Consider the following 25,223-nt stretch of genomic DNA (forward strand, 5'->3'; position numbering starts at 1 on the left):
ACTAAACCTGCAGTTTCCAGCCCCACTTCCAGGAAACAGCTGTGCCTTCTGTTATTATGCTGCAGCAGAGTTTTTAATCACAGTCTGTATCATATCAACTTTCTATTTAGGGGGTATTTTAAAATTTGGTCTTTAATCTGTTTAAACCTTTGCTGTGATGAAGTTGTTTGGAATAGTAAGAGTGCAGGCTTACTTATTTCTGTATATGAATTGCCTGCATCAATGAGTTCTTAATTTTAGGATAAAAAAAATACAAGAGAATGTTTTGCAGATATGGGCCTGTTTACTGAGGGCTTGTTTATAAAAGCTGAACTCCCCACTCCTACAGACGTAGTCACTGACAGAAGCTAAGAGATTTGTCACAAGGGCTTTAATATGTCAGAGGGCATTCTGTTTCCTGCCCTCCATAGCAGACAAGAAGAAATATTGGTAAGGCTTTACTTGTTATCAAAGCCTGGTTGGTAATAAGTAAAGTGGTAAAAGGATTTATTGTATTGTGTAATAATTATGAAGAAGTTAAGTATGAGTGTTTTTTTTGCTTCATTCAAGTTAAGTGCTGCCAAAGTACTTGTGCCTTTTATCGACTGGGGTAATAGGCAAACCTATCACCAAGACACATTTTGAGTGGACAGCTTGATAGCATGAAGACATGAGTGTCACTCGATAAAACATGTCAGGCAATACACACTGAAATATATCTTTTGTCCTTTATTCTAAGATTTTGGCTTTCTGCTATGTACTGTATTATTTTTTGTCTGCAACTTCAAAAATATGCCATAAACTTTGCAGTAGCAAATAATGAAACCAAAGCAAAAACAGTTTTTAATTCATCATAGTTAAATGTAATTAGTCTTTGAAGGTTCAGATTCTTTAAATAAGAACCATACTCTTTGTAGCTTCATAACACACTCATTAACTTTAACACATAGCAATGTTTATCAAGCACAAAAGAATTTCATACAGAAAATAAAATCTGCAAAACAGGTTTAAATGACCATCAATCCAAAAAGTTTGCATTTCAGTTTTACATACACAACAGTCTTAATACCTTTGACATTTTAGATCTGTCTCATCAATGTGATCATTTGAAATATTCTTCTAAAATCAGTTTAATATCAGATCAAATAAGGAGGTTTTGTTCATCATTTAAGATAACAGTTGTTGAACAGTGTGAACAAATGAAAACATTGATATACCATGCTTTGAAGATTAATAGTTTTAAACACTCATAATTAAAATTAAATTTTACCTCATACATTTTGTTATAAACGGGGGGTTACGAAAATGGAGAAAATCGGAATTGACCGAGCGGATTAGTCAATAATAAAATCAATATTCGTAACCCCCAACTTGTAAGTGATTTCTGCAGAATATACCCAAGCGACTGGTATAATTAGAGATATTGTATGTGAATTCTTTGTTCTCTGGCACAGCTTTGGTGAAAAGAGTAATAATCCAGGAATACTTGGTTAAACAAATATTTCTTAATGATGAAATTATTATAAACACTACACTTCACACAACATAAACATACAACACACAGGTTACTGTATTTACAGTCTATACAGTCACGGCGTTTCAGAGGCCTAAAGTTCTAATCACGCAGAAAACCAGACTGCTACCAAGTATTTGATTCTTGAATTATGCCAACAGAGGCCAAAATAAGAGATAAGCTGCCTTATATACAACCGGCAGTAAATCTCTCTCTCATCAAACTTGGATGCCACAAAAAACTGGGTTTCTTTAAAAACGAAAATAGCAAGGTCTCTGCGTCAAGGTCCAGATACTTAGCTCCAATCGCGATTTGTTCAGATGATCGTGAAGATCATGAAAGGGCTCTTGCCTGGTGCAAGCTTCAAGTTCCAACTCCTCCTCACTCCTCTGTCTTTTGTGGTCCAACCTTCTCTTTTTCTCCTTTTTACTTTCCTCTCTCTGTGGTCCTGATCTGATCTTATATGGTTTCTTTCTGGACTGTTCATTGGTAATCATTAACCCAGACCGAATGATAGGTAATAATTTACCCAGAACTTAATTAACTAGGTAAACCAAGGTAAACTTTATGATTGATTTTGATCACAGGAGCTGGACCCCCTACATCCCACCAAACATCCTCCCTGGAAATGGAAATGTTTATGGAGCCAGGTGTTACACACTTCCTAGTCAACCATATGTGTAACAATCTTATACCGACATGCAAGAACATCACTGTTTGATAGGCAACCCAACAGAAAGAAAGACAGGAAGTGAAGCCCCTGAAGAGTTTCTTAAACTTGTGGTGAACTAAAGGACAGAATCAGAGTTTTAATTACTGAAGACTACTCTTATCAACAATTGAAGCCCATTTTCATGTTTTAGGGGGCTGTGAAATTGTAATTGTAATGTGGTAACTTAGATATTAGAACATGTTGAAGAAGAAACCAAATTCCCTAAAATGAATGTCAGTTTCCAGCATGAAAAAAAACACAATTCTTTTAGAGAATTGATCAAGAGTTCTATCCATTCCGCTTCTAATTGAATCCTAAAGTATCTCAATTCATAACATTTGTTTGATTTGTACATGCAGCCGTTAATACTAGTGTTCTATCACTGAATGCCAGAGGCATTCTTTTAAGTTTATAACACAATTTAAGCAAAAATAAAAGCACACAGAAAACAGAATATAGAGACTTTTAAAATTTTCGTTGATGTTTTGTAAATATGACACTCTACCAGAGAGCTCTGAGTGACTAAGAAGCCTGGCTTATAATTCTGTGAGTCATCGTGCAAACATTAATGCATATCAGGATTAAAATCAGTTGACCTTGAAAGTGTAAACATTTTGTCTTAATGGAACAGAGGTGCTTCACTGTTATCCCACTTGGACTGATTTCAACATAGACACTATTTAACTGGTGCTTGTAATATTTAGCTTAGAGACATGAACATCTTGCCAAGGTAATCATTAAATACCACCAGATAATAATCAATGAATGCATGTTTTTATACGAACAGTTACCAATGAGAGGAGGGTATTTGGCCCATACAGTCCATTTGGTAGTTAGTAGTTAATTGATCCAAGTATCTCATCCATCCATTTCTTGAAAGACACCAGGGTATTGGCTTCCGCAACATGGCTAGATAGCTTGTTCCACACTCCCACAACCCTTTGCGTAAAGAAGTGCCTGCTGTCCTCTGCTTTAAATGCACTTCCATGTAGTTTACAATTATGTAAGTATCAGGATATACATAAACAGTAGCTTGGACTTATTCAGGGAATTGTCACATTGTGGAACAAGGCAGTGTCTTCTTTATGCTGTAATAACAAACATAGATCACTGCTGTCTTAGTAGTCTTTAGACTACTTCTTAAGTCTAGAATAAACATGAATGACCTAGTCAAACTAGTTGTGTGTGAATGCATTATGAAAATACATGACATAGAATCAACTTAATAAAAAATTATTACCTAAATACAAAACTTCAGCAATAAGTGTACCTATTTAGATATTGTGAGGCATATCTTCTTATAAAAAACTGTCGTTTTTACATCTGGGTACAAGATTTTAGCCCTGTACAGGATAAGCCCTATACAGAATTAATAGATTATTTCTGAGATGTATACATCTTTTTACACACCAGTATTAAAACTTAATACATAATTCTACAGTGGGAGACTTTCGCTACAAACATACTATATTCAAACAAAAGGAACAATTAAAATCCTTCAAGAAATCCTAACAAGCTTACAAAAAACAGCAATAAGTAATAAGAGGTTCTATATATATTTCAATATATACAGTACATGTAGACTATAACTGTACAAAGTTCTAGTATAGCCCCATCTGTAATATTGTATTTGCTGTATATGCGATCTCTGTCTTACAAAAAGCATAAACAAAATATGAGACAAACACAACACCTTCTAAGTGAAGAAAACTATTAAATGGAAAAAAATAGATTGGCTGTGGTACATAGTTTTAAATTGCGTGGCTAGCAGAAAGCTTAATAGGATGCAATTTCACCCCAGCAGTATTTTTATACAGAATTAGCAATAAATACAGGCCTCCCTAGAGACCCAATCAATGAAGGTGTTCACAACAGCAAACGCTGAGCTCTGTGATTTAGTTTCCGCAGTTCGATGGGATGGGATTCTCCAAGAAGTGTTGCACAATTGGCTGAGCATGGCTGGGTGAGATAAGTCAGAGATCAGTTCGACCCCTGTGGTCTCCCAGGGGTTTTGCAGTCTTGCCAGTGCCATTGGTGAGGAACACAACTCTCCTCCAATTAGCACTTGTCCTGCAAAAGGGGGCGGTACTGCCTGTGATGTGTAAAAGGCAATTGGCTTGTAGTGGGGTGGGACAGAAAAGGAAAATGTATAGCTTACATAGCCTAAATGCCTTGCTGTTGTCATAATGTTTTTCTGTCTTTTGGGCTTGAGCCCTTTTCCCTGCTGAGTCTTTCTCTGCGTTGGTAGAAAGGAGACTATACAGAATATACAGTGGGCACCACCCCTCCACACACACATACACATTCTCACGTACACAGATGTGAACGCTCCAGATGTGAATACTTTTCTGAGACTTGGGATCTTTGTGGTATAATCTGAGAAATCCTAGCGGTGCCTTGTGGTCTTAAAAATATTCCTCCTTTCACGCTGCTTGCTCTATTAGCGTGTTGTTGTAGCTTGTTTGAACTGAGCAAAGAAAGCTTTATGTTATAATAATAATAATTAATAATTTCTTACACTTATATAGCGCTTTTCTGGACACTCCACTCAAAGCGCTTTACAGGTAATGGGGACTCCCCTCCACCACCACCAATGTGCAGCATCCACCTGGATGATGCGACGGCAGCCATAGTGCGCCAGAACACTCACCACGCATCAGCTATCAGTGGGGAGGAGAGCAGAGTAATGAAGCCAATTCATAGATGGGGATTATTAGGAGGCCATGATTGGTAAGGGCCAATGGGGAATTTGGCCAGAACACCGGGGTTACACCCCTACTCTTTTCGAGAAATGCCCTGGGATTTTTAATGACCACAGAGTAAGGACCTCGGTTTTATATCTCATCCGAAGGACGGTGCCTGTTTACAGTATAGTGTCCCCATCACTATACTGGGGCATTAAGACCCACATGGACTACAAGGTGAGCACCCCCTGCTGGCCCCACTAACACCTCTTCCAGCAACAACCTTAGTTTTTCCCAGGAGGTCTCCCATCCAGGTACTGACCAGGCTCACACCTGCTGAGCTTCAGTGGGCTGCCAGTTGTGAGTTGCAGGGTGATATGGCTGCTGGCATGTTAGCATTGTCAATCATCTTGGTTTCGTACAGAATTTTAGGAGATTATTTAAAGTATCAAGAACTAGGATCGCAAACCCTAGGAATTATCACCCACATATTACTGTGAAACATACTGCCTGAATGCCTCCATATTAAAATAAGCAATATTACATAACCCTAAGCACAGAATGGAACAGGCACAAACACTGCAAAATCTGGTAGGATGGCCTTGTGCAAGACCAGACACAGAAACACGTGTTGAATCAGTACTGCAGTTTTGTATAATGAGTAGAAAGTTCCTGGATAGCCACTGACATCTGTAGTTAGGTTATTTCATTAAAAGCCCAGTTCATTAAGATGTGATGCATTATGATTCTATTTTTTCTGGCCTCTGGCAATATACAGTCTCATGACTTGCTGAGTCAGTGTCAAATGTAAAGAAAATTATATTTGAAATAGCCCTGTATTTCCCAGTAAAAGCCACTATTCTCAGGAACCCACTGTTCCCATTTCATCCTTGCATTACAGACATTTCAGCTAGCCAGTTAACCTAGAGAAGAGCAGGGAGCAGACTGCCCTTGCTCTCATACACAGTAGACTGTATGACTCTCAATGGAATGCTTTATCTACAGCATTTTAAGTACTTTCCATTACCAGCAAGCTTTATAAATAAAATGTGTTTGGAACACATGTCCTTTAAGGTTTAAGGAATGGACAATGGCTTTAACTCCATGTTGACTGATACTGATGGTAAATATCACAATTCTCCAGTGCAGGTTTAAGAATTGGTGTTTCTTAATTCTGGGCACTTTCAAGAAACAAAATGAAAACTGTGATTCACTTACTATCCTTCTCCCTCTATGAATTGGCTACATTACTTTGTTCTCCTCCCCCTCCCCTGACGGCAGGCGGAATGACGCGCAGGTTGGAGTATTCTCGGTCGCATTTAATGGCACTGTCAGTTCAAAGATTTGGTTCAAACAACCAAATGGAGACGGGCGTTGCCGACAAGCGGACCCTGCTGATGCGGGATTAACGCTAGGATGAGAGAGATTCACTTACTATCCTTATCCTTTCTTACTATTTGGGTGGACACCAAACTACCAATGAAGCAAGATGGTCTGAATGACATCCTCTCTTTTCCAACATTTCTGTAATTAAGGCTTAAAATAGGAAACAGAAATTAACCAACTATATGCTTCTTGACTAATTAATACCTTTGTAACATTCAGTCCATAATAAAAGAATAATTGTTTTGAATGTGTGTTTTCCTTGTCTTAACTGACTGAAAGCCCAGCATTAGAATATGTGGGGTGAGTGTGCAAGGTTGATATATTTTGACTGTGGAAATTAACATGGTTCTATAAATGAAACTTAAGGAGTTAAACTTAAACTTAATATTGACAAACAGCCGATACAAGCCAGGATACACCCTGGACAGGACGCCAGTCCATCACAGGACAAACACAAACACACACACTCACACCAGGGCCAGTTTTTCCTGATGATTATCAACCTACTAGAATATCTTTGGACTATGGGAGGAAACTGGACCATCTACTGTAGCAATGTGAAGATGGGGAAAACATACAAACTATACATACTACCATGCCAAAATAATGTAACAAAAAGGCAAAATATAATTAGCAGCATTTCCATTCAGTAGTTAATTACACATGTATGCATAGAGAGATTAATTATGTGCGTCACACAGTGTTTTTCGTAATATTCTCCATACTGACAAATATGTACATTTATTTATTGCTTGAGTGTGCTACTATCTTCAAAACTAAGCTGTTACAAATGCACGCTACATTACAATCAAGTCTTAGCTGGGCTGCATGGTTACTGAGATGGTTCACAATTTGCATGTCAGTAGGTAAACCAAAACTTTTTTCTCTTTAACCTCTCTCTCATACAAATAAAAGAAAACACACAAACTTCCACAACATGACAATTTTCTCTTTTTTTTGCGAACTAAACAGTTCTATACACATATAATACCGGTGTGGCTCTGTTACTGATTTTTTTTTCATTTTTTTAAGTTAAAAAGGATACAAAGGCAGGCTCAAGTAAAAAGAAAGAGCTGGTTCAACATTGTTGGTTTATTAGCTAGATATTTCCATTATACTTGTCCACGACTGCACAAACAATGTTCATTTTTCACACGAAGACATGGAGCTCCCACTGGGGTTTTGGAATGTTGCATATCTTAAAATAAACTATCTGGATTTTTAAACATGGAACCGGGCTGTCAGATGGAAGAATTGGGCGTACAGCATGGAGAGACTGACAATTTTCCAGCCCAGATATCACCTTTCCCTCTCCTGATAGCTGAGTCCACTTGCTGGGGAAGCAGCAGATGGATATCTATCAATGGGTTTATGAAACCCAAGGGCTTTCTTTCCCTTTTAGAGCTGTACAGCTGTAACAGAAAAAGAGAAGCCTGCTGATTCTGAGCTTTTTTCAGTGGTTTTTGCAGTCCTTAAATCCTCTGCTCCCAGCAGAAAGCAGCTTTTTGCATAAAGCACATTTGAATAACATACGTAAGTAGTGGATTTTTTAATTTATCAAACCTTAGATGTTCTGTATTTTAGGGTCAAATTACCAGAATCAGGGCATTGTAAACAGCCTTGTAGCTCACAGTAGTTTGATTCATGATCTCAGGCCCTGCAACAAAAATGATTTTTCAAAGCTTAGTGTTTGTTTACAGGGTAAACTGTGCAGAATAAAATATCCATGGTGAAAACAGTAAAAGAACACCCATATTCGAGCCACCACAGCTCATTGGGTCAGAGCCCAGTCCTATACTGGTTGCCTGGCAGAAAAGAGAGCAAATCACTTCCTACTGTATTACCTCCACAGCAATGCTGGTTCCCACTTCTGCAGCTGGGTGAACTGGAGCAAATGGGGTAAAGTACTGTGCCTCTCACTACAATAGCATTTCCAGTAGCAGAGACTTGGACCCACAACCTGCAAGTCAAAGTAGAGATCAAAGACATACCCACTACTCTATGCCACCCGCAAAAATTGTAAAACTACTTCCTTAAGAAATATATCACATCATCACATCACTTTCAATTACTGCTTATCCAATTCAGGGTCAAGGTGGCCTGGAGCCTGTCCCAGAAAGTACTGGGCACAAGGCAGGAGACACCCTGTACAGGACACCAGTCCATCGCAAGGTACACACAGACACAAATATACATACACTCACACCTGGGCCAATTTTTACAGAAGCCAGTAAAAATATCAGTATGACTTTGGACTGTAAGAGAATCTGTAGCACAAAGAAAAGCCACATGAACACAGGGAGAACTTGAAACATCCACACATATCACCCCATGAAATGAACCTATTGCTGCAAGACAGCAATGCTCACCACTGTGCCACTATACTGTATCTCGAGAAACACGGTGTGTATTACACTATAATGCATTTTGTTATGAGACAATGATGAATGATGCACATGAAGTACACAGATACAGTCATATACTGTAGAGTGAAGAGTATTTATTTGTCTGCAGCTGGATGAAATTGCCCGTGAAACTGTGGGCTCTTTTAAGCCGTATTTTCAAGCATGTCACAAAAAAACAAACTGTCTTTAATCAAAAGCCTAACCATAAAGATGTTTTAATTCAGGAGCAAAAGCTGAGGTTGTCACAGAAGTACAGAGGCCAGCGTGCCTTGAATGTTTACAATGTCTCAAACGCGAGAATGGGGATGCTTTGGATAACTGATGGTGTCTGATAAATGACTGAAGAAATATCCCTGTCGTCGCGATGCTGTGATTCACAGACCCCAGGCTTTCTTCCAACTCGTTTTTTCTAACGTTCCTCCTCTGCCACCCGCAAAGAAAGAGTTCTGAAGACACAAAGACATGACGCCCTCACAAGTGTGCCGTGTCTGTAGGGCTGGAATCCTGCCACACAGTTGCTCAGGACACTCTTTTCCTTTCAAGTGTGAAACCTACACATTGCTGGGGTGGGGGCTGGAGAAAAGCTCCCTGTGTCTGAACTGGCAGTTGTTCGTACCCCTTCCTGTCTCTTGGCATCTGCACACTTCCCTTCCCAAAGACTGCTGTCTGCGTAAGTATTTACAAGCGTCTGGCAGTTGTCTGTCACCCGAGTTACAAAGAAAGTCTCCTCATGTTCAGCATACCCCCACTCTAGGGTGGGGATGCCATGTAAATCTTTAAGGACACAGTAGCACACATGAGTTTCTGCTAAATCTCTTACTATAGAAATTTGGCCACCTCCTGCACTTTCATCACCCCCAGAGACTGTAAATCAGTCAGGGTCGGTCTCACTTACAATGCTTCTATTTTCACCTTGTTTTGTCCTGGTGGCGACATTTAATTTGGGCTGTTTCTACCTTTTGTGTTCTGACAAATTGGCTTTGTTATGGAGAGCAAAAACGTTTTTTTTTTTTCAAATGTGCTTTTCACCTTCCGGAAGAACCATTCTGTGCCACTTTTCCTTGTTAAACATTGAGACATTGTTTTCAAATACCCCTGGTTTTGCTTTCCGGATAACAAAGTCGGTACAGGAAAATCTAAATCATGGCACCCGCTATTCTTAAAATTAAAATGCATTATCAAAACATACACACCAATATTTTTATGTAAAATGACATTTGGACACTACAGAACCTGAACACCAAAGGGAAACTTCCAAACTCAGAAGTTACTATGTGGAAATCAATGCTTGTACTTCTTATTTTCTGTACTTGGTTGTGGTGAATCTAAACATTGTGACTTAGCAGTTTAAGCATTTTCATTACCTCCAGCCCTCAAGAGCAACAGTTTGGCAGGTTTTTTAGATCTTATTATTCCTTGTAGACGTGAGGGAAGTTACTGTACACGATATTCCAATTAAGAGCTTTGGTGGAATTAAAATTGGAACAAGCTTTGGCCCACAGTAAAAAAAAAAACGCACCACATTTGTGTTTTTGTACTTGATACATATCTCGTACGATTTTTTTTTCTATACTATGTGTGGACTCCATCTGCGTTGCAGTGGCTATCACTGTTCACATCTATTAGATTTCATGAGGACTTCAATACACCCACATCATCAAAAATGTACTCATAAATGTAGAGTACGAGCCTTTGCCATGAGCTATCAAATATCAAGATTTTGCTGATACAGAAAAGAGATAAGTAGCTGGGCACCATGTGTGTGTTTTTGGTCACAGGGACTGAAGATCATGTTGAATTGCAACATGCCATTATACCGTATGCTCTGTGATTGAACACTCAACATTTCAGCATGTTTTCTTGCTCAAAATAAATGCTTCTGCATGTGCCAGCAGGAGGGGAGATTAAAAATCACACAGCAAGATGAAGTTGAGACCAGTGTCCTCAATTAGCACATTCATTTTACAAAATGGTATGAAAGTTGCTAAAACCTTAAAACCCTTATGTACAGTACAAAAAACATTTGAGATTATATTGTAAGAATCCTTAAAACTGCAGCAACATCAGTCTGTAACACTGTATGTGGCCATGTTGTATCATATAAAAATACAACCTTAACCACTTGTTGCTGACATTATATGTGCTCTATATGTACTGTATGTCCATATTTTCAAGAAGAAATCAAATGAAACCATATTTGAAGGTTGAAGTGTAGCACTGTATCATACCTAATTTAGCCAGTTAAGCAGAGATTGTTAACACAGTATTAATAAAGAAATTTGTGAAAAGTGATTCATATATCATTTCCCAGGAAAATGTTTCATTTTCTGGGAAAATTAAATAAATGAAACAATAATTCCAAATCAGTTTCATTCAGAATTGGGCATACCAGTGAAGTACTGCCATGTTTTTATAGTATAGTATATGCGTAGTTATTCATCTGTGGTTTCAGCTGGCTACTCTGTTCATCAAAAACAACCAAGATACTCACAAGACGTTGAGTTACAGTAGGTATGAACTGAGAGAGATAATAAAAGGTTTGTGTTTAACCTTACCTGCTGAACACACAAGCAAATTGGCTTAAACAGCAGTATATACAATGCAATATACAGTATGCAGTGTATATATTACAGGTCCCAGAAATTACAAAAGTGGGATCACCATAACTGTAATAAAGAATATTAAGAGGCGATGGTTAGTCTTAGTGCTTTCATTATCTTTGTTTATTTAAAATGAGAACGCGACCTGCCAAAATATACACAGTGTATAGTTAAAATAAACTGAAAAAGATCCTTTCAACAGAATAATGCGAAGGCCATCAGACCAACTTTCTTTTGTTTTTTTCCAGATCACATTTTTGTGACTCTTTCATATGACATGCAGGATTGGCTCCTAACCATGCTCACATGACTGATATTGTACCAGACCCTGTGTCCTAACAGTGTATATCCCATGATCAGTGGAAGACCATGCCTGTGATGCTGGAGGATATGTTGTTCGCTGCAATCATAAACTGGGCAGTGAGCTGGCTGTACGGGACAATTCTGATTAAGCCCATCGTGACATTGCATCACAGTGGTTTCTTCATTTGTAACCCCTATCTGTGCTTCATTTCCATTTCTTGCATAAATACAAGCTTTGGAAGATCTTTTGTCTCCATGCTGTAACGAACAGTTCTTTCCGGACCCTATGCGGACGACACAATCCGACGAAGTGGGGGAACACTGGGGAAACGTCATGCAGGAAAACGGGGCTGAAGACAGGGGGGCGTGTCCAAGGTGCGCTGGTGCACGGGGGAGGTGTGGCCGAGGCGAACAATCCAAGAGTAATCCTTAGGGAAAATCCAAAAACACACGAGAAAGTCCAAAACCAGGAGATCCATCAGAACAAGAATTAAAAACCACGAAGACCGGGTCGGAACCGGCGGACAGGGACAAGGAACAGGGGTTAAAACCTTAACGGGACCAGGCGCTACCTGGTCCCGGACTCGCACGATATGGAAATCAGATGAAGAGCCCAGAAGAGCGTCAGCGCCTGGCTTTTAAGGTGGGCAGGGAATGAGAAACAGGTGCAGGGAATGAAGTCTTTAGTGAAAGGGCTGGAGCACCCTTAAGGAGGGGGGACTATAGTCGTGACACATGCTAGACCTTGCACAGTAGAGAGATTTGGCTTTTCAATACCGCATACTGGATCACAACCAGAACTCCTTAAAAGGAAATTTAAATATACATCTGCAAGTCTCTTAGGTCCTTTACAAGACAACCACTAACTTCCAAGTTGCTTCATAAATACTTGTTTCTCACAAATGCATTAAACAATAATTTATTAAAGCATTAAAACAACATCAGAGCAGGTAACTTCTGTGATTAATTCTGTCACAGCTATATTCATCTCTCTGGAGGCAGTTCAGTCATGTGAACAAATGCCATGGGTGCATTTTGAGCTCTGTTGCTGTTGCAGGCAATCAGCTGCAGAGGAAGTATATAACTCTAATTTCTCCCCTCTGTTTGAGGTTCTTTGGTGAACTGTGAGAGACCCCGCTGTCATCTTGCTTCCAGCGCCGCCAGCGTTGCTCTCTTCACAGCTCTTCATCATCCTTCACATTTTCAGTAGATTTTCATGTTCTAAAATAAGCATGTCTCTTGGACGTGCTTTTTTCTTGCATGAAAGGTTATTAACAATTCAAAGTTAATTTGTCATCTTAAAGGTTGTTTCAGCCTAAATATGCCCCAATATACTCCTTTTTTGTACTTTATGGATGTACCAGCATCACAGTATTATTGTTAAGATCTAAATTATGTTTTTGATGAATCATCATCATTAATGCTGTTGCTGGTAAACAAGCAGATGTTAAGTGTAATTGGCGATAACAGGAACTTTGTAATAACAGATTTCCAACATAATTTCTTGCAAGCTTAAGTAAACAGTTACTTTAGATGTTTTTCAGAACTTACTTTTTTTCAGGCTTACTTTTCTATTTCTAAATTCAGTACATGTCCGTGCACTGCAAAGGACATCTCTTTTACTTCAGGAATTTCAGTTTTATTTTTAGTATTTTGCAGCTGCATAATGTTCCCTGTCTACGAGCTATTTTTTTTAGCTTTGATATGAGAAGTCCCATCTGCTTTGAGATCTGAGGCTTAAAATCCCCAAGGAACTATGTATCTAATGCTCAAATGCTCCTGTCTTTGCCATGCATGGATATTTCTCTCCTGTACCCCGGAACAGGTGTGTCAAAATCAGCCCTCGATGGATGTGCAGTCTTATAGTTTTAATCCATAAAAGACTCATGTTATCACAGTTTGATTGTTGGATTGAGTGGGTAGGATTCTCGTTTATTTTCAGGACTCCAGATGTGGTAGAGATTTGCTACAGACAAATGAAGAGTACAGTAAGTATGCTTTATTAGGCAAACATTTAAAAACTATAGTATGTGGCAACTGAAACCAGGAAATGAAATGAATGTGAGCCTAAAACCTCTGAAATCCAGTTTCTGGGTAGAGATACTGTCATCTTTAGGCACCTCTGCTTCACTATATAACAAAGATACATATATGAGTACTTCATAAAATGAATGTGGCTTTTCCTCCTTATTTTTTGTATTGCTTATCTGTTTCTTATATATGCATCATTATTACTCGGAGAGGAATCACAGGCACTCCTGCACATTTCAAAGTGCACTATCAAGTATTCTAAGTCCTCTTTGTTGATGACAATGTTTAATGTGGTTGGGTCCCATGCTCCTCATTTTTTATGCTTTTTACATTAAGTTTGTATGTTGTACGTACATTTTGTACCACACAGAAGTCATCCTTTGAAATCAATCCTTTTTCCAGTCTTGCATCATAATGGATCATATCCTCCTCTTCAGATTGTAAAAACCATCCACAGTGCACAGGATTTATCATTCCGATTCCTCTACACACCCAGACTGCCTTGCCTCTTAACTGGTCTATTAATAAACCTATTCAGCAGCAGGAAAATACCAGTCTCCCCACCCACTGGACCTTTTATCTGCAGCTCTTACACTCCAGGCACCTGATAAAGTGGAACACAGTGTCTTTGCCTTACATGGCGCTCAGCTCTTCCTCAATCCCAGCAGAAGCACCAGCAGAAGCAGCAGCCTCCGAGTCCTGCCTCATGCACAGCTTAAAATGCAACACCGAGTCATACAACAAACAACAGGGAAAACCATTCACGAAGAGACACATCCATTGATTGCTGGCTTTCAGTTGAGGGACATTGTTGTGGTCCACGCATGAATCTGTTTTCTTAGTGCCTTATCCAATACAGTGTTGAGGCCAGTTTTCCCAGAAGCCAATTAAAGGGGAACACACAATAACTTGTAAAACCTCCAATTTACATCACAAAATAGACTACATTTCAAGGTTAAAGAATTACCATGTTCTGCGATTCAGAACGAGGCAGCAAAACTTCCTGTAATCTGATGTTGCCCTCTGACATTGTAAAGGAGCAGGCTTGTGAATACATCTCGTTTAATCCAATAGAAATATTGCTCTCAACTTCAAGATGTTTTTGCCAATAAATAATGCTACCTTGTTAACTCTACATAAAGAAACTTGGAATGGAACGTTTTTTGAAGTGAATTGCTTGCTGCATAACCTATACCTTTTCTCTCCTACATCACATTGCATTAGTCATTACAGTGATTAGTGAGCAGGAAAGGCTGCATCACATCGCAATTTGTGTGGAACTTGAATGCGAATTTGTTACAACATGGCGTAACTTACAGTACTTTCACAAAGTTCATGATTTTGTGCTTAATATTGAGTTTGTAAAGATTTTCTATAATGTCAATGATTTTATTTTGTGACTGAAATTAAATAACTGGTCTGAAAAATTGGGACTGTAGTTCCACCTTACCCTACTAGTACTGTATGTCTTTGGACTGTGGGAAGAAACTGGAGCACCTGGAAGAAATCCACACAAATGAAGGGAGAACATACAATTCCATCCAGACTGCACCCCAGGAATTGAACCCAGGACCCCAGCTCTGTGAACCACAGTGCCACCTCATTGCTATAGTCAATATAATTAATGTCAAAACTCATTTGCAAATGAGCAGCCTGGGATCCAAAAGGATCAAGACAAGGATTCAAACAAAGCACTATCCCAAAGCTTTGCTTTGTACAGTATATCATACAGGGCTTGATGCAGAAGGCAGATAATCTAAGTCCATGCAATAATTGCTAAGGGAAAGTGACTTTGTGTTTTTGGAGGGAAGTCACTCAACAGGGAGCTGTGTTAGTGAAATGATTGTTCTGATGTACGGCTGATGTCCAAACACTGAAAACATGATTGTGTATGCAATCACACTCCCGAGCTCCATTGGGTATGGTTAAAATAACTTTTTATAGTTCTTCACATTCAAAGTGTGTGTACTTGATGAAAGTGTAACACACATTTGGAGGAGTTATCCAGGATTTTCTTTCATTCAACTATTTCAAAACCCATAATTTTCAGATGTTGTAGTATACGTGAATAATGAAAGGCCTTCATATTACACAATAAAGGAATGACTTCGCAGGTGTGAAGAATAAAAGATTAATTCAGTTCACTTTGGGGAGTTTCACAATGGCACTCCTTATAGAAATGTGGGTTTGATTAAAGGAGTGAAGAAAAAGCACTGAATAATATTTGCTATTCTAAACTTAATCATCTCAAAATATGGTTAAAGAAATGAAAGAAATTGAAGAAGGTAAAACATAATCCAAAACGTATAAGGTCAATTTAAGTACAATCAGAATTTTAGTGTTTATGCAATGCATCTGTGGGATGATATGAAATACGACCGTATTTAAACTAAACGAGGTTATCGAGAGCATATTCCGAGTACGGCTGTGTCCAGTTGTACTGTGAACTGCGAGGACCGTATCTTATCCTGAACTGGCTGTGGAAATACCGCCCTCTGCTGGCAGAAGGAATAGATTACAACGGCACTGTATTGGCGATTAGTCCTATTGCTAGAATATTGAAACAAGGAGTCCGCGGAGTCAAGCAATGCTGACAAAACAAGTACCTGAAATTCAATAGGATTTTGTGTATTGATTACAAATAGGTGTGGAATTCTCATGTACAGTAGTATTCATGGATTCCTTACACAAGCAGCCGTTGTTATGATACTTTCGTAATCTGAATATAAATCTGTTATCTACTTAAAACTGTAATTATTGAATAGATTAATGTCTTTGAAATGCTTCATTAACTGGGCAGTTTCCATGTTTGGAAATGTTTTTATTTTGATTGCTGATTGCTAGATACTGTATGTTTAATAGGCATGCTGTTAATATTTTCTACAAGAGCCAAATAAGACAGTTATGCTGTAGTAAGTTCTATATAAGTTATATAACATGAGTTATATTTTGTTCTGAGGTCAATTTGAATCTCATACTAAATTACTGGTGTCCTTTTATCTGAGAAACACTACCTCAGAACAGGATCACCTGATGCCTACAAATTAGCATGCACAGTAGCGCATCGTTTAGCATTGCTAGCTCACAGTGCTGAGGCCCAGGGTACACTTCTGGACCTGGGGTGCTATCTGTATGGAGCTTGTATGTTCTCCCCATGTTTGCATGAGTTTGCTTTGGGTGCTCCGGCTTCCTCCCACAGTTCAAAGAACTACTGGTAGGTTCATTGGCTTCTGGGATAATTGGTGAGTGTCTGTGTCTTCCCTGCATTGGACTACCATCCAGTCCCAGGTATCTCCTGCTTATTACTTTCTGAGGCTCTGGCTCCCCCGTGACCCCCCAACCCCCTGACCCCCTGACCCTGAATTGGATGAAGCGGTTAGAAAATGGGTGGTTTCTGTTATGCTCTGGTCATGCTCTGCCATAGCAACAACGTGTAAAAAATGCAGATGCTAGGATTTAACTCAAAGAAGGAGCTCAGAGCACTGTGTTGGCATCACTGTACAGGTGTCCGGTGTGTTTTAGAACATATGTTAAAATCTTATTTACTAACTTCTAGACTTTTTACCCCCCATATCAGTCTGCAGGTGCACAGTGGTCTGTGGACACCCTCCTTGCTCTGTCGTAAAACAGGAAATAAAAACCAACTGGTTTTGACTTTAATGCACTGAGACTGTGGAACTCACAGAACTCTCTTGTCAGAAAGGCAGCTTCTAACAGCTTTTAAGTGAAGACTAAGAACACTTTTCTATTTTATTAAAATAGATTATATATGTTTTGTTTAAATATATGTTATAAATGTTAAAACGACAGCTCGTATAAGCTTGTATTTTTACCTTTCGATCATTTTTAGAATTGCTTTGAGTTGCTTTTACCATGATAAACAGTACAAAATATGAGGTGTTGAACTTGTCAAAAGTTTTAAAGCGCTTTATGACGTAAAGTGTGATGACAGTCCTTGGCGGTCTATGTAACAATTCTTCTCGAAGTAGGTCATCGGGCCAACAGTATATAAACATTACAGCTCAAGTGCTTTTGTATCTGAACGCTTTTAGGTAAGTAATTTAGCAGCTGCGGTATTAATAATGATTGTAATGGCAAATTCAATTGCAGGTAAAATAAAAATGGCGGATAACTTTCTTTCTAGCTTCGTGAAGCGGTCGCGCCATATTATACATATATACCATAATAGAAAACATAATATGTACAGTAGAATTTTTCACTTTAAGCTGGCATTATCCAGAACCGGGTCAGGGCCCGGACCCGGACCGTGCAGTGTGGTCCGTCGGCCTTCTTAAGATGTTTAGGAGATGGAGGCGCCCTTGGATTTGATTAGAAACTTGCATAATTTCTTAACTTGACCCCATTATCTTAAAAAAAAAAACGGCCAGGCCAAGACCAAAGCATGAAGGCTGCGAGGATCGGGGGACTCTCATTTTTGGTCACAGCGTACAGTAGTAGATCAGTAACCTCTGTTTATCGTGATAACCTTTAATTATTTTCCAGTACTTTTCCAAATGATAAAACACATTGTCTCGCCAGTTTTGCTAAAGATACGGTTTTAGTGATTACGCGTAAATTTGTAACCTTTAGGCTTAAATCTCGTGTTCTTATTTTCTGCATTTTCATCGTAAGGGAAGGCACTCGTTTGCGATTTACGCGCTGAACATTGTAAGCAGAGGAGCCTTAAGGCACAGCCTCGCCTTAACACCATCGTTTGCATTGACATTGTCATCCAGAAAAGCAGTCGTAAGAAAATGAATCTGTGGCGGCTCCGAACATTAAAAAAACTATATCTAGACTGCAAATACATCCCAATCTTACTATCAACACGTTTTAAGAGCCCTCTCCTTTCAACCGGTATACAAGCTAAGAGAGAAATATTGGAAATCCCATCTGAAGTAGCCCTCGTCTCACCTTCGGAGCTGTGAGCGATGGGGATCATAATTAAAAAGGGTACAGTTACTTTGAAAATGTGTATGTGATACTTAAATTTAAATAAAATAAAATATAAATTATATAACACAGACTGTGCTATCTACGTCCATGTGTTTAAGACGTATGAATCGGTTTTAAAACAGGCACACCCCTTCTCACAAATCCGACTGGAGTCTCAGTCCGTCGTCGCGATGAAATAGGAGCTCAGATGTAGGCTAAGTGATTGCAATTTACTTATTTAAAAGAACCACTTCAAATCAAAAGGGAGACATTTTGTAATGGTAGTTATCATATTATACAGTAAACGTAATTGTAGATATACAGTACATAAAGGGTATGAATAGGTGTGAGCTTATACTATATATTTATTATTTTATCTGACCCATTTGTAGAAACCGCTTACTCAGATTTAGTTAAGTGGTCTGCCACCATAAAGACAGAAAAATATAATGACATCCTGTTACATTAACTGTAAAATAAACGCCGTAACTGCAGCCATATGAAAATTTGCATAAAGATTATACAAACATCCTAAGGAGCTCTATGACATATGAGCGTCGTAATTATGGTTGGTGACCTGACGTAACAGTGCTCCCTGAATTACGTGATCTGTATATACCCAAATACAGATATATCACATAGGGAGATGCAGTCAAACATTGCATTGCTATCGTCGTGGTGAACTATTTCTCCGCTGTTTGAGACTTGTTTGGTAAGTGTCATCAAATATGCTTGTCAATTTGTAGCGAAATCGATATACTGTATCATAATCCTTCAGCTATCTATAATGTAGTGAAATGGCTAATTAATATTGATAAATTCCCTTATTCACAGTGACTTTTGCTCAAACTCCTGTTGCATAATGGGTTAATTTTATATCAAAAACATTCATATCATAGATATAATACAAGCTTTGAAATGAAATAGTACATTTCCAGGTTTCAGTTAAACATTTTTAAAAAAGCTCATGACTTTAAGCATTCTGAACATTGAGAATGTTATTTGGGAAACAAATGTTTATTATAATGTTTATGTTTAGGATCTGTCTCCTACTGAGTCAGCATGCAGCATTCAACACCATTAGGTTTAATATTAAAAAGTTGTGTATTTCCTGAATTGTTTTTTTTATTCTTTTCTATTAGACCATACTAGACTGTGCAGGATATCATTTATTTGCCATTTTTGCCTTTTCCAGATACCTGGGAAACAAAGCTCATATCTCATTTGCCAATGGAGCCCAGTCCTAAGCCTGGTGCTCTGTCCCCCTCCCCGAAGGACACAAACTCGAATCGACCCGCGCCCTTAAGGCGACAGGATCTGATCTCCACGTACTGCCCGCCTCCCAAGATACAGCTTCTGAAGGACACCTTCCAAGAGAAACTGATGCAGGAAAAGGAGAAAAAAATGATCGCCATGTACAATCGGCGGCAAGAGGCAGCTCTACAGAAGATGAGAAAATCTTTCCAATATGTCAAATACGCTGCGGAGAAGAAGACGGGGAACAGCTATCGCTTCCAAGCCCAACAGGGCCCCGAGAAGAACATTGTGGGGTATGATCGGTCTTACCCCCTGAAGCCTATGGGTAACAGGAAAGTCTCCGGCCCTGGTGAGGTTTGGGCTGTGGACCGCCCGGAAGCACAGAGTGATTCCTTGTTTGCCCCCACCCCGCCTCAGGATGGTCATGAGAGGCCCTGCGAGAGGCCGGGCAGGAGGGGCTCAAGAGTACGCAAACCTAAGGACAGGACTGTCCTCCCCATGGTGGCGACCCCTCAAGGGCAATGCCCTTCTAATGCCAATGGGAAGGAGTACTTTGAGTTGCAAGAGGAGCTACGAAAAGTGGCCAAGGCAGAGGCCGCGCTGAAGGAGGAGCATCGCCGGAGGGAGGCCAGCCTGCAGGATGAGATGCGCCAGAAGGAGGCCATGATGAAGGACGAGATTCGCCAGAAGGAGGCCATGATGCAGGCGAAGCTCTTCAGAGCTCAGGAGGAGCTGAGGATGGTTCAGAGAGAGGTGGCCGGAAGGGAAAATAGAGGACTCCTGACCCGAAGGAAGACACTCCAGGCGAGGCAGAGCGAGCTTCGCCCCAGAGGACCATGGGCCAACCACCGCTCTAAGGCCGTGCCTCTTCTGACCTGCAGAATGGAGAAGCAAAAAGCCTTCACTCCAAGGAAAGCCCTTCCTTTCAGAGGAGACAACCTTGATTATGATTCTCCAATGGAAGATGGCGGATGCGCAGAATCGCACTTTCCCTCTGCGCTTTCCCATCAGGAGAGACGTCAAGTGAGCCCTTGCAGACGTGGGCTAGAAGACGTCCCCTGTGGAAGGAGAAAGTATCTCAAGAAAGCAAGGCTCTCTGAAAGCGACGTGTCAGCGGCACAGGCCGCGCAGGCCCACTTCAGAAATAACACCGCATGTCTGGATGAACAAATGTCATCCCCAAGTGTCAGCACATCAGGAGCCTCCCTCCTCCTCCTTGCAGATGAAAACTGATGTGAAGAAGAGCAAGAGAGTCGTGATCGTGGTTCACGACTCACATGTCACGATCGTTACTCCTCCTCTAAAGGGCGCTCCAGCCCTTCCTCGTTCTGTCCCTTTCCCCACACCTGTTTCTTATTCCAGCCCCTCTTTAGTTCCACCTTTAAAGCCAGAAGCAGGCGATTGCTGCGTCTGGCTCTGTTATGGTTTTAGTTTCCTGTTCCTGATTCCCTGTCCCGCCGGTCCCGACCCGGTTCTGGTTTTTAGTTATTTTGGATGAATACCCTGGTCTTGGACTTCGCTTCCCATTTTGGATTCCCCTTTTTGGATTTCTGCTTGGATTTTTTGCCCCGGACTCACTTCCCCTGGACACCTGCTCACCTCGGACACGTCCCCCTGTCTCCTGACCGACTCCTGCATGATATTTTTCCCTCTTGTTTCTTCACCTTTCGGATCGTGTCGTCCGCATAGACATACATGAAAGAACTGTTTCCTGACATCACGTCCTGCCTTTTTCTTTTTAGAAATATATTTAGCACAGTTCATCCGTATGATGATAAAAAAAATGTTACCTTGTTTTAATAAAATGATTTTTTTTTTGGTGGACTGGTGTTTGCGTAGCTGTAGTTATTTCAGTTTTTTTCCCTTGTGATAAATGTGTCGACCGTGAAAATAAATTTCAAGCTGTTCTTATCATTCATACACCTTGACCTCCTAAAAATAATTTTTCAACCTGGAACGTACAATTAGCAGGCAATAGAACAGGTCACATTGGCCTTGGAACCATCAAAAAGTAGTATTCACACATTCTCGGCATCAATTTTCCTTAAAAACAACTGAAAAAGCAAGGTAAAGAGTGATTGATTTTTTTAATGAAAGTTATTTGATTTAATGTATTTAATCTTCATAATATTTGAAATATGTTGGGATTAATGTGACTCAATATTATCTGCAGCTCTTACACTCCAGGCACCTGATAAAGTGGAACGCAGTGTCTTTGCCTTACATGGCGCTCAGCTCTTCCTCAATCCCAGCAGAAGCAGCAGCCTCCGGGTCCTGCCTCATGCACAGCTTAAAATGCAACACCGAGTAATATAACAAACAACAGGGAAAACCATTCATGATCAGACACATCCGTTGATTGCTGGCTCTCAGTAAAGGGACATTGCTGTCGTCCACGCACTAATCTGTTTTCTAAGTGCCTTATCCAATACAGTGTTGAGGCCAGTTTTCCCAGAAGCCAATTAAAGGGGAACACATTATAACTTGTAAAACCTCCAATTTACATCACAAAATAGACTACATTTCAAGGTTAAAGAATTACCATGTTCTGCGATTCAGAACGAGGCAGCAAAACTTCCTGTAATCTGATGTGGTCCTATGACATTGTAAAGGAGCAGGCTTGTGAATACATCTCGTTTAATCCAATGGAAATATTACTCTTAACTTTTTTACGTTTCTGCCAATAAATAATATTACATTGTTAACTCTGCATAAAGAACCTTGGAATGGAACGTTTCTTGCAGTGAAATGTTTGCTGCATAACCTATACCTTTTCTCTCCTACATCACATTGCATTAGTCATTACAGTGATTAGTGAGCAGGAAAGGCTGCATCACATCGCAATTTGTGTGGAACTTGAATGCGAATTTGTTACAACATGGCGTAACTTACAGTACTTTCACAAAGTTCATGATTTTGTGCTCAATTTTGAGTTTGTAAAGTTTTTCTATAATGTCAATGATTTTATTTTGTGACTGAAATTAAATAATTTTGTGTCTGCAAAATTGGGACTGTAGTTCCACCTTAACCTACTAGTACTGTATGTTTTTGGACTGTGGGAAGAAACTGGAGCACCTGGAAGAAATCCACACAAATGAAGGGAGAACATACAATTCCATCCAGACTGCACCCCAGGAATTGAACCCAGGACCCCAGCTCTGTGAACCACAGTGCCACCTCATTGCTATAGTCACTATAATTAATGTCAAAACTCAATGGCAAATGAGCAGCCTGGGATCCAAAAGGATCAAGACAAGGATCCAAACAAAGCACTCTCCCAAAGCTTGGCTTTGTACAGTATATCATACAGGGCTTGATGCAGAAGGCAGATAATCTAAGTCCATGCAATAATTGCTAAGGGAAAGTGACTTTGTGTTTTTGGAGGGAAGTCACTCAACAGGGAGCTGTGTTAGTGAAATGATTGTTCTGATGTACGGCTGATGTCCAAACACTGAAAACATGATTGTGTATGCAATCGCACTCCCGAGCTCCATTGGGTATGGTTAAAATAACTTTTTATAGTTCATCACATTCAAAGTGTGTGTACTTGATGAAAGTGTAACACGCATTTGGAGGAGTTATTCAGGATTTTCTTTCATTCAACTATTTCAAGACCCATTATTTTCAGATGTTGTAGTATACGTGAATAATGAAAGGCCTTCATATTACACAATGAAGGAATGACTTTGCAGGTGTGAAGAATAAAAGATTAATTCAGCTCACTTTGGGAAGTTTCACAATGGCCCTCCTTATAGAAATGTGGGTTTGATTAAAGGAGTGAAAAAAAAGCACTGAATAATATTTGCTTCTGTAAATGTAATCATCTCAAAATATGGTTGAAGAAATGAAATAAATTGTATAAGGTTAAACATAATCCAAAACGTATAAGGTCAATTTAAGTACAACCAGAATTCTAGTGTTTATGCAATGCATCTGTGGGTTGATATGAAATACGACTGTACTTAAACTAAACGAGGTTATCGAGAGCATATTCCGAGTACGGCTGTGGCCAGTTGTCCTGTGAACTGCGAGGACCGTATCTTATCTTGAACTGCCTGTGCAAATACCGTCCTCTGCTGGCAGAAGGAATAGATTACAACGGCACTGTATTGGCGATTAGTCCTATTGCTAGAATATTGAAACAACAAGGAGTCCGCGGAGTCAAGCAATGCTGAATAAACAAGTACCTGAAATTCAATAGGATTTTGTGTATTGATTACAAATAGGTGTGGAATTCTCATGTACAGTGGTATTCATGGATTCCTTACACAAGCAGCCGTTGTTATGATACTTTCGTAATCTGAATATAAATCTGTTATCTACTTAAAACTGTAATTATTGAATAGATTAATGTCTTTGAAATGCTTCATTAACTGGGCAGTTTCCATGTTTGGAAATGTTTTTATTTTGATTGCTGATTGCTAGATACTGTATGTTTAATAGGCATGCTGTTAATATTTTCTACAAGAGCCAAATAAGACAGTTATGCTGTAGTAAGTTCTATATAAGTTATATAACATGAGTTATATTTTGTTCTGAGGTCAATTTGAATCTCATACTAAATTACTGGTGTCCTTTTATCTGAGAAACACTACCTGATTGATCACCGGATGCCTACAAATTAGCATGCACAGTAGCGCATCGTTTAGCATTGCTAGCTCACAGTGCTGAGGCCCAGGGTACACTTCTGGACCTGGGGTGCTATCTGTATGGAACTTGTATGTTCTCCCCATGTTTGCATGAGTTTGCTTTGGGTGCTCCGGCTTCCTCCCACAGTTCAAAGAACTACTGGTAGGTTAATTGGCTTCTGGGATAATTGGTGAGTGTCTGTGTCTTCCCTGCATTGGACTACCATCCAGTCCCAGGTATCTCCTGCTTATTACTTTCTGAGGCTCTGGCTCCCCCGTGACCCCACAGCCCCCTGACCCCCTGACCCTGAATTGGATGAAGCGGTTAGAAAATGGGTGGTTTCTGTTATCCTCTGGTCATGCTCTGCCATAGCAACAACGTGTAAAAAATGCAGATGCTAGGATTTAACTCAAAGAAGGAGCTCAGAGCACTGTGTTGGCATCACTGTACAGGTGTCCAGTGTGTTTTAGAACATATGTTAAAATCTTATTTACTAACTTCTAGACTTTTTACCCCCCATATCAGTCTGCAGGTGCACAGTGGTCTGTGGACACCCTCCTTGCTCTGTCGTAAAACAGGAAATAAAAACCAACTGGTTTTGACTTTAATGCACTGAGACTGTGGAACTCACAGAACTCTCTTGTCAGAAAGGCAGCTTCTAACAGCTTTTAAGTGAAGACTAAGAACACTTTTCTTTTTTTTTAAAATAGATTATATATGTTTTGTTTAAATATATGTTATAAATGTTAAAACGACAGCTCGTATAAGCTTGTATTTTTACCTTTCGAT

General features: G+C 39.6%; 1 protein-coding gene across 3 annotated transcripts; it reads left to right on the top strand.

Moving 5' to 3' along the window:
* The first annotated feature begins 11,825 nt into the window (after nt 1–11,825).
* Nucleotides 11,826–21,622, top strand: LOC138241034 (uncharacterized). 3 transcript variants are annotated; one of them, XM_069193384.1, is made up of 2 exons: nt 11,826–12,225; nt 19,744–21,622. In XM_069193384.1, the coding sequence occupies exon 2, from the start codon at nt 19,779–19,781 to the stop codon at nt 21,036–21,038; it is 1,260 nt and encodes a 419-aa protein (XP_069049485.1). In that variant the 5' UTR covers nt 11,826–12,225; nt 19,744–19,778; the 3' UTR covers nt 21,039–21,622. The 3 variants fall into 3 exon arrangements, with proteins under 3 accessions (XP_069049485.1, XP_069049486.1, XP_069049484.1); XM_069193385.1 differs by lacking the exon at nt 11,826–12,225 and adding an exon at nt 17,625–17,665; XM_069193383.1 differs by lacking the exon at nt 11,826–12,225 and adding an exon at nt 19,189–19,260.
* Nucleotides 21,623–25,223: the final 3,601 nt, after the last annotated feature.

The sequence above is a fragment of the Lepisosteus oculatus genome, chromosome 8, assembly GCF_040954835.1.
Source record: "Lepisosteus oculatus isolate fLepOcu1 chromosome 8, fLepOcu1.hap2, whole genome shotgun sequence".
Classification (NCBI taxonomy): Eukaryota; Metazoa; Chordata; class Actinopteri; order Semionotiformes; family Lepisosteidae; genus Lepisosteus; species Lepisosteus oculatus.

Excerpts from the sequence above, each read along its gene's own strand:
- LOC138241034 (XM_069193384.1), top strand. The coding sequence starts at position 19,779 with ATGGAGCCCAGTCCTAAGCCTGGTGCTCTGTCCCCCTCCCCGAAGGAC.